Source organism: Cebus imitator, unplaced genomic scaffold (assembly GCF_001604975.1).
Source record: "Cebus imitator isolate Cc_AM_T3 unplaced genomic scaffold, Cebus_imitator-1.0 Scaffold140, whole genome shotgun sequence".
Classification (NCBI taxonomy): domain Eukaryota; kingdom Metazoa; phylum Chordata; class Mammalia; order Primates; family Cebidae; genus Cebus; species Cebus imitator.
In genome coordinates this window covers 3396358-3406152 of record NW_016107455.1, presented here as the reverse complement: position 1 = coordinate 3406152, position 9795 = coordinate 3396358, and the positions used below count along the sequence as shown (strand labels likewise).

Here is a 9795-nt window from a genome sequence, read left to right as displayed (position 1 = left end):
TCACTTGAGCCCAGGAGTTCAAGGATACAGTGAGCTATGATTGTGCCACTGCACTCCTGCCTGAGCAAAGGAGTGAGACCTTGTCTTATTAAAAAAAAAAAAAGAAAAAATGAAGTGTCACCAGCATTTTGCTTAATCTTCCTTTCTTTCAAGTTTAGAATGGAAATGTGGGGAGGGAGAGATGGGGAAGTATGCAAGTAAATACGGTATATGTTATTGTGCAAGCTTATAGCTAGTAAGTTATACTGTTACTGCTCAGGAAATGTGATCTTGTAAGAAAATGTCCCTCAGGGTCGGGCGTGGTGGCTCACGCCTGTAATCCCAACACTTTGGGAGGCTGAGGCGGGTGGATCTCGAGATCAGAAGTTCAAGATCAGCCTGGCCAAGAAAACCCCGTCTCTACTAAAAATACAAAAAAGTTTGCTGGGTGGGGTGGCAGGTGCCGGTAATCCCAGTTACTCAGGATGCTGAGGCAGGAAAATTGCTTGAACCCAGGAGGTGGCGGTTGCAATGAGCCAAGATGGTGCCACTGAACTCCAGTCTGGGTGACAGAGTGAGGCTCTGTCTTAAAAAAAAAAAAATCCCTCAGAATGACAATGAGGAAAAATCATGTTAAAGGAGAAAATAAACATGCAAACAATTGCAGGAACACATTAATCAGGCATGTGTAGGGGAAAACAATTGGTCTTTTACCAGAATAGATTCCTCTGCAACTTTTAAGTAAATTTCCTCTTACACATATAAATCACACTTGACTTTTCCTATTTATTATTATTTTTTTTGAGATGGAGTCTTGCTCTGTTGCCCAGGTGGAGTGGTGGTAAGATCTTGGCTCACTGCAACCTCTGCCTCCTAGGTTCAAGGGATTCTTCTGCCTCAGCCTCCTGAGTAGCTGAGATCACAGGCGTTCGCCAACACGCCTGACTAACTTATTTTTAATGGAGATGGGGTTTGCCATGTTGGCCAGGCTGGTCTTGAACTCTTGACCTCAAGTGATTGGCCCGATTCAGCCTCCCAAAGTTTTGAGATTAAAGGCGCGAGGCACCATGTCCAGCTAAGTATTTTTTTTTTTTTTTTAATTTTGAGACAGTTTCACTCTTGTTGCCCAGGCTAGAATGCAATGGTGCAAGCTCAGCTCACTGCAACCTCTGTCTCCCGGGTGCAAGCAATTCTCCTGCCTCTGCTTCCCAAGTAGCTGGGTTTACAAGCATGTGCCACCATGGCCAGCTAATTTTTTGTATTTAGTAGAAATGGAGTTTCACCATGTTGGTCAGGCTAGTCTTGAACTCCTGACCTCAGGTGATCTGCCTACCTTGGCCTCCTAAAGTTCTGAGATTACAGTTGTGGGCCTCCACGCGCAGCCGAGGGTTCTTTTTACATACAATAATTTTCAATATGAGAGACAGAAACCAGAGGACTTCACTCATATCTGTACAGAAATATTTACTTTAGAAGACAAAAAAACTCAAGATCACAGTACATAGCAGTTATTTATTTAAATACTTGAAAAGGTTGATGATGGAAAAAATAGGTTTATCATGAGAGTTTATATTCATTAGATTTATTTTATCATTTAAAAAATTACTGCCTCTAGGTTAAACTATCCTGATATAGAACACTTTGTGACACATGCAGTTACTGTAATATACTATAATAGACACAGCCATTATAGAATGATTTACACTTGGGAGGAAAATTCAACAGTAGTAAGGGTGACTCTTTATTTAAACTAAAAACATTGGTAATATACAAATTGTTTTTTCTCATTTCATTGAAAGGGCTATAAAATTCAATATACTGACAAAAGAAGCAACATAATCACATAGATAACGTCTCTGCGAATTGCTTTTACCTCACTTCATCCTTAAAGGTGAGCTGCACACTCAGCTATACAATTTTCTAGACTGTGCGATGGCTTCAAGGCTGGCCTACCACAAGTGACTGAAAAAAAGTCATGTTGGTAAGCTGACACTGGCTTGTATGTTTTTAAAAACGGAGAGAGAATGGCAAATTGTGCCTTAAGTCCTTATAGAACCCAAAGGATCTCTCTGAGTAAATGTGAAATAAATAAAGTTGATCCATGAGTAAATACAGTCTCTGGGCTAATTTAAACCTAGGAGGGTGAGCCAAGTGAGCACTAACAATACCATTTAGAAATGTCTAGAAACATCATTTCTAGAACTCAGCTTGGGAGACCATATCTTGCCTGAATATGTACATATATTTACAAAATATTCCCTTTTGGCCTCTGGAATTTAGCCATTTTAGTTTGGCTGTTAGCTATTTTCTTTCCATATGCTAGCCAATACTGCAGTTACAACTATCATTAAAATACTCTTATGCATGAATTACAAATATTAATAAAGTAACTCTGCATGTATAAATATCTCAATATTTCTAGCAGAACTTAAAGCATTCAGAATGTACATAAAAGTATTTGTTTTTGGTAGGGCCAGTATTTCTTTTTATATCATCGCTGTTTCAATAATGCTTTGTACATTGCAAAGCCCAAAACTGCAAAAACAGTAGCACCAAAACTTGCTCGAAGCCAAAACGTGGAGCTCTTGAGGTCAGCTTGTGTCACGTGCCTGTAGTCAGAAAATATAATTATTATTTAAAACATGATTAGCATGAAAACCCTATACCAGTTATTTAGCAGTCTACTTTTAGGGAAGTATTAGCACACTTGTCAAGCTAATTGCATACAGTAATGCTTATCAAAAACATTGATCAATATAGCCATGCATATAATCGCTTAGATAATCATTAAGAAAATGACATAATGTAGACACCAATAAAGACAAATAGGTACTATGTGGAGTAGACGTCTAAATTTGTAAACGTTTTCTTCACACGGGAAATAAAGAAATTAGACAAATCAATTTAGCGCTTTGTAGTACCATCAAGGTCCTTCAAAATGAGAATTAAGGCAGTGTTTTCACAATTTTGAGGGTCGCATTCATGTTTAAATAATGTGTAATCTCCTATCCCCAAGATCTGAAAGCTATTTTGTAAGCAGTTAAGTGACAAGTGATAATACTTTTGTAAGAGAAATGATTAAAGTCAACTTTGGAAATACTGAGCCTCATAAAAATTTACAATAAAATAAAATAAAGGAAGGGGGAGGGGAAAATTTACCAGTTTGCATTAATTTGGTTACTGCTAATTAAAGAGAAAAAAAAAACAATCCCTGGTGTTAGTTAGACAGGCAGTGATAATGGTACCAACTAAAGGACATAATGTAACATGATGGGTTGAAAGGCAATGACATAAAAGAAGCCATAGTATGCATGACAAGAACAGGGACAGCCTGTACCACAAACTGAGTTGTGAGCATGCTCAGTTAATAACACTGCTAAGCACCCTCAAGAGTCTCAAGTATGACAGCTTACCATGAAGAGGATAAAGCTCTAAAGCAAACGTCGAAACATTTTATTTAAATGTCACTGAAGTCTTAATTAAGTGAACACAATTGAGATGATGTAGAAAACACACAAAAATGGCCGGGCGAGGTGGCTCATGCCTGTAATCCCAGCACTTTGGGAGGCCGAGGCAGGTGGATCACCTGAGGTCAGGAGTTCGAGACCAGCCTGGCCAACACAGTAAAACCCCATCTCTACTATAAAAATTAGCCGGACGTGGTAGTGGGCACCTGTAATCCCAGCTACTCGGGAAGCTGAGGCAGGAGAATTGCTGGACCCCAGGAGGCGGAGGTTGCAGTGAGCTTACATGGTGCCACTGCACTCAAGCATGGGCAACAGAAACTCTGTCTCAAAAAAAAAAGAAAAAAGAAAAGAAAATTTACAAAATTAAGAGCTTAAAGAGACTGTCTGGTCTAGTTTAGGTTCTTTTATAACTAAGTTAAACAAACAGATTTGAAGCAAAAATCAGGTATCATTAAAAGACCAAGGCACTGACATACGCAAAAGAGTTAAGAGCCACAAATTCGGCCAGGTATGGTGGCTCAAGCCTGTAATCCCAGCATTTTCGGAGGCCAAGGTGGGCGGATCACCAGGTCAAGAGATCGAGACCATCCTGGCCAACATGGTGAAACCCCGTCTCTACTAAAAATACAAAAATTAGCTGGGTGTGGTGGCGTGTGCCTGTAATCCCAGGTACTTGGGAGGCTGAGGCAGGAGAATTGCTTGAACCCGGGAGGCGGAGGTTGCAGTGAGCCGAGATTGTACCACTGCACTCCAGCCTGGCGCCTGGCGATAGAGTGAGACTCTGTCTCAAAAAAAAAAAAGAACCACAAATTCAAATTGCACAAAACTACTCTGCCTCAGTAACAGTCAAAGTGAACAGATTAGTTATCACAAAATAGATTCTGTACATCCCTAGAAACAAAAGTCTACAACACAAGCCAGAGTGCTCCATGCTTAACACCACAACAAAGACGCAATACTCCAATTCTCATCCTCACCAGTTTCTATTAAAAAAAAAAACAAAAAACACTCCTCACATAATTATTTCTTACAAAGCAAAGTGATATCGCAGGTTCATTCCAGCTTGCAAGTTAGTTTTTCCAACAGACAGTGTTTTATTTTAAAAAAAAAAAAAAAAAAAAAAGGGTTGGGGGAAGAGAATGCTTAGGTTTTCCAAGCTAGAAAACCTCCAACGAGGCCAACCCATTGGAAATGTTACCTGGCTTCACGAAAAAGTGGACCATGAGATGACTCCATGAAGATGGAATCTTCTACAGAGCGGACAGCGTGCACCTGGTGAGTAATACTGCCTTCTTCGTCTGCTAACAGCATGGCACCCCACTCAGCTACCCGGGCTCTTAACCTTTTACACACATGCACACAATTTGCAGTTCATAGCAGAGCTCACAAAAAAGGGAACTCAAAAATAACATCTCTCAATTATGCATCCCACACATAAATTGAGTTGCCACCCTATATGATGGATCTCATGTTTTCTATATTTAAAATAAATGTATTCCATAGCAAATTGCCAAACTTCAAAAAAATCTATCTGTATATACTCTTTTCACACACACACACACAGACAAGGAAACCTAAAGCTGTTATAGACACTCTCTAAACATCTCTCTGAGGCTGATCTTGGTACATCTGAAATACTAAGGCCTTCAAACCAATACCATAAGCAGTACTTGACAACATGTAGTAACCATAAGTATTCATCAGAAATGAAGTTAACAACTAATTGGTCATGAAGTTTACAGATTATTACTTTGGATTATCAAAAACTACAAATATATGTCTGTGAAAAAATTGAGTCCAACATCCCAAACTCATAGACCACCGTGGACCTATGATGAGAGTAACAGAAGTTTACAACTCCAGGTCAATGCAGATGTGTAGAATGTAAATTGAGAGCATAGGCTTAAGATGCATTAGAGGTTTCTCTTCATCTTTGGTCTCCCTGTGATTATCATGCATCTTCAATGATGGAGATTTTTTTTTTTAATTTTAATTAATTTATTTTTTGAGACGGAGTTTCACTCTTGTTGCCCAGGCTGAAGTGCAATGATGTGACCTTGGCTTACTGCAACCTCCGCTTTCTGGGCTCAAGTGATTCTCCTGCCTCAGCCTCCTGCGTAGCTGGGATTATAGGAGCCCGCAATGCTGCCTGGCTAACTTTGTATTTTTAATAGAGATGGGGTTTCCTCCATGTTGGTCAGGCTAGTCTCGAACTCCTGACCTCAGATGATCTGCTCGCCTCGGCCTGCCAAAGTTCTGGGATTACAGACATGAGCTACTGCGCCTGGCCTGAGAGGTTTGTTATTTTATTTTTAAATTTTTACATTAATTTTTTAACTTAGGAGGAAAAAAGGATTAGGCCCTAAGCTAGTCATAATTGCATTAAAATCAGTCAAAATGATTTCTCGTAAATAGTCTTAAAATATGGATATCTGTTTCACATAGCTCCCTTATGGTTTTTTGTTTGTCTGCTGATAGAGATGATGTCTCACCATGTTGTCTAGGCTGCTCTTGAGCTCACGCAATCCTTCCACCTTAGCCTCTCTAACTGCTGGAACGACAGGCTGGTCTCCCTTATGTTTTAAGAAAGTATTATTCATGAAATAATATATTCTGATTGACTTTATTGCTTAGTTTTCTTTTGCATTTCAAGTTCAAGATACAGCTAGTTTAGAACTTAAGGTAACTATTAAGTCATAAAATGTATTTCAATGGATCCATCAATGTTACAGTCACTGTTTAAGACACTTTTAGACATGGAAAGTTACTTAACAGAACTATTTTACACCTTTACCACCTACTGGCCAGGAGCAGTGGCTCACACCTATAGTCCCAGCACTTTGGGAGGCCAAGGCAGCAGATCACCAGAGGTCAGGAGTTTGAGACCAGCCTGGCCAACATGGTGAAATCCCATCTCTACTAAAAATACAAAATTAGGCCGGGCACGGTGGCTTATGCCTGTAATCCCAGCACTTTGGGAAGCTGAAGCGGGTAGATCAGGAGGTCAAGAGACGGAGACTATCCTGGCCAACATGATGAAACCCCATCTCTACTAAAAAGAAATACAAAAATTAGCTGGGCATGGTGGTGTGCACCTGTAGTCCTGGTACTTGGGAGGCTGAGGTAGAATCACTTGAACCCAGGAGGTGGAGGTTGCGGTGAGCCAAGATTGCACCACTGCACTCCAGCCTGGCAACAGAGCAAGACTCCATCTCCAAAAAAACGAAAAAAATATTCAAAATTAGCTGGGTGTGGTGGCAGGTGCCTGTAATCCCAGCTACTTGGGAGGCTGAGGCAGGAGAATTACTTGAACCCAGGAGGCGGAGGTTGCAGTGAGCTGAGATCGCACCACTGCACTCCAGCCTGGGTGACAAAGCAAGACTCTATTAAAACAAAACAAAATGAAACAAAAAGCTGCACTATCAAGCTCTATTTACAAGAGAGAAAGCATTTATAATGGAGGGTACACTTCACTGCTTAACTGACACCACCTGAATAGAGTATAGTGTGCTCTCACATGTATTCTGTAAGTATCAAAAACTGATTCATGTTTGTTGTTTCAGTTCTCAAATACAGGCAAGTAACAGTTTCATAAAGATTCTGGCTTCTTTTTTCTTTTCTTTTCTTTTCTTTTTTTTTTTGAGACAGACGGACTCTCACTCTCTTACCAGGCTGGAGTACAGTGGCTCGATCTTGGCTCACTGCAGCCTCCACCTTCCTGGTTCAAGCGATTCTCCAGCCTCAGCCTCCCAAGTAGCCTGGGAGTACAGGTGTGTGCCACCACGTCCAGCTAATTTTTGTATTTTTAGTAGAGAAGGGGTTTTCATCACGTTGGTCAGGATGGTCTCGCGATCTCCTGACCTCCAGTGATCCACCCAGCTCAGCCTCCCAAAGTGGTGGGATTACAGGCATGAGCCACTGTGCTTGGCCCTTTTTAGACTTTTTCTATGTATTTTTTACACAGCTGCAAATACAACGTGTGTATAATTCTACATATTTTTTACACTTGTTATAATGTATGAACTTTTTCATCAATTATGGAAACATTCTAAATAGCTGGATCATATTCTATTCTCTGACTGCTGGCTATCTCCTTTTATTATTTTATTTTTCAGAAACAGCATCTTGCTCTGTCACCTAGGCTGGAGTGCAGTGGTACAATCCTAGTTCACTGCAGCCTTGAACACCTAAGCCCAAGTGATCTTCCTGCCTCGGCCACGTTAAGTAGCTGTGACTACAGGTATGTGCCAACAGGCCTGGCTAATTTTCAGTTTTCTTGTAGAGATGGGGTCTTGCTATGTTGCACAGGATAGTCTTGAACTCCTGGCCTTCAGTGATCCTCCTGGCTCAGCCTTCCAAAGTGCTAGGATTATAGGCATGAGCCACCATGCTCAACCTGGCTATCTCCACTAATTTGTGACTACAAAAAAAAAAAAAAGACTTTCTATGTAACATTTTTCTCCATTATTTAGGATGTTTTCCTTAAGACAGACTTTCCAGAATTAAATGTTACAAGGTCAAAAATGTATATGTGTGCCTATGTATGAAGGGTTTTTTCTAACCTGGTGATATACCAAAATCACCAAATTTTCCTACTCTATGTGGAGTAAGATCACTTAGTTAAGCAGTATCTCTGTTTAGAACATGAGAAATAATGACTAAGTGATGAACACAACCTTAACTAACCATTCACAGTTTTCTGAGCTCTCAAGCTCTTAGGTGAAAATTCCTGGGTCCGGGATGTTGGCTTTCTGGCTTAGAAGTGCTGAAGGCCCATAAATGTATCAGACATCAAGTTCTCCTTGACACAGGTGTAGGAGCCAACCAATACATCTGGACTTGAGTTTTATTAAGGCTGCTACTTAATAATGCAGAAAGAAAAAAACGTTGCAAAATTCAGGTAATAAAGGGTTAAATGAATAACTGTGTGAAGTCACACAAAGCATATGCAGACTGGCCAAAATTCCAGTGTACCTGTGCACTGAATATCTTTAGTGCAAAGGCAAACAAAATGTTTTTAATTAATTCTGCCACTTATGCTGAATATGAAAACCGATCTGGCTGGGCACAGGGGCTAATACTGTAATCCCAGATCTTTGGGGGGCTGAAGCTGGAGAACTGCTTGAGGCCGGGAGTTCAAGACCAGCCTGAGCAACATAGATCTTGTTTCTACAATTTTTTTTTTTTAATTAGCCAGACATGGAGGTGCGTGCCTGTCTTAGCTACTTGGGAGGCTGAGGTGGGAGGAATGCTCAAGCCCAGGACCTTCAGTCTGCAGTGAGCTATGATTATGCCACTGCACTACAGCCTGGGTGATAGAGACTCTGTCTCAAAACCAAAACAAAAACACAAAAAACCCCAAGTCTTTATTGGCCCAATGTATATAACCAACAATAAATAAAGGAAATGTTGTCAATTGCAATATTTAGCAATATAAGGTATAAAATTCTGAAGGGTCTCAGGGAATTCAATCCATTCTAGTTATTCCCAAATAAGGTATTTAAAAATACTCCAGTTGAAAATTTTTTTATAATCTGTTCATATCTGAGACATAAAAACTATACAGAGATCTAAAAGTCTACAACAGCCTGGGCAAAAGCTTTCTTTAAAAAATAAATTTAAAAATTACCTGGGCACAGTGGTGTGTGCCTGTAGTCCAGCTACTAGGGAGGCTGAGGAAGGAGCCCATGAGCTGAGTTCATAGAGGCAGTGAGTTGATCACACCACTGCACTCCAGCCTGGGCAAAAAAGCAAGACCCCATCTCTAAAATAAATTAATTAATTAAAGTCTGCCAAAACTGGCCGTGCGTAGTGACTCAAGCCTATAATCCCAGCACTTTGGGAGACCGAGGTGGGTGGATCACCTGAAGTCAGAACTACTAGACCAGGCTTGCCAACATGGTGAAACCCCATTTCTACTAAAAATACAAAAAAAAAAAAAGAAAAAAAAGATAGGGTGCGGTAGCTCACAAGGTCAGAGACCAGCCTGATCAACAGAGCGAAATCCCGTTTCTACTAAAAACACAAAAATTAGGCTGGGTGTGGTGGCTCACGCTTGTAATCCCAGCACTTTGGGACGCCAAGGCAGGCAGATCACAAGGTCTGGAGTTCAAGACCAGCCTGGCCAACATGGCGAAACCCTGTGTCTACTAAAAATGTAAAAATTAGCCAGACATGGTGGCATATGCCTGTGGTCCCAGCTACTTGGGAGGCCGAGACAGGAGAATTGCTTGAACCTAGGAGGCAGAGGTTGCAGTGAGCCGAGATCGCACCACTGCACTCCAGCCTGGGTGACAGCGTAAGACTCCGTCTCAAAAAACACACACACGCACGCGCACGCACACGCACA

At 40.8% G+C, this 9795-nt stretch overlaps 1 protein-coding gene across 9 annotated transcripts in view; it reads right to left on the bottom strand.

Moving 5' to 3' along the window:
• Nucleotides 1-1471: 1471 nt before the first annotated feature.
• RHOT1 (ras homolog family member T1) overlaps nucleotides 1472-9795 on the bottom strand; it is a 72016-nt gene continuing 63692 nt past the window's right edge. For 4 of the 9 annotated variants that reach the window (XM_017542080.2, XM_017542082.2, XM_017542084.2 and 1 more), the window contains one exon: nucleotides 1472-2588. In XM_017542080.2, coding sequence (XP_017397569.1) covers nucleotides 2471-2588 — 118 coding nt within the window. In that variant the 3' untranslated portion in view covers nucleotides 1472-2470. Of the gene's footprint in view, nucleotides 2589-4644; nucleotides 4789-9795 lie in introns of all 9 variants that reach the window. The other 5 variants (XM_017542078.2, XM_017542079.2, XM_037743339.1 and 2 more) reach the window with 3 other exon arrangements.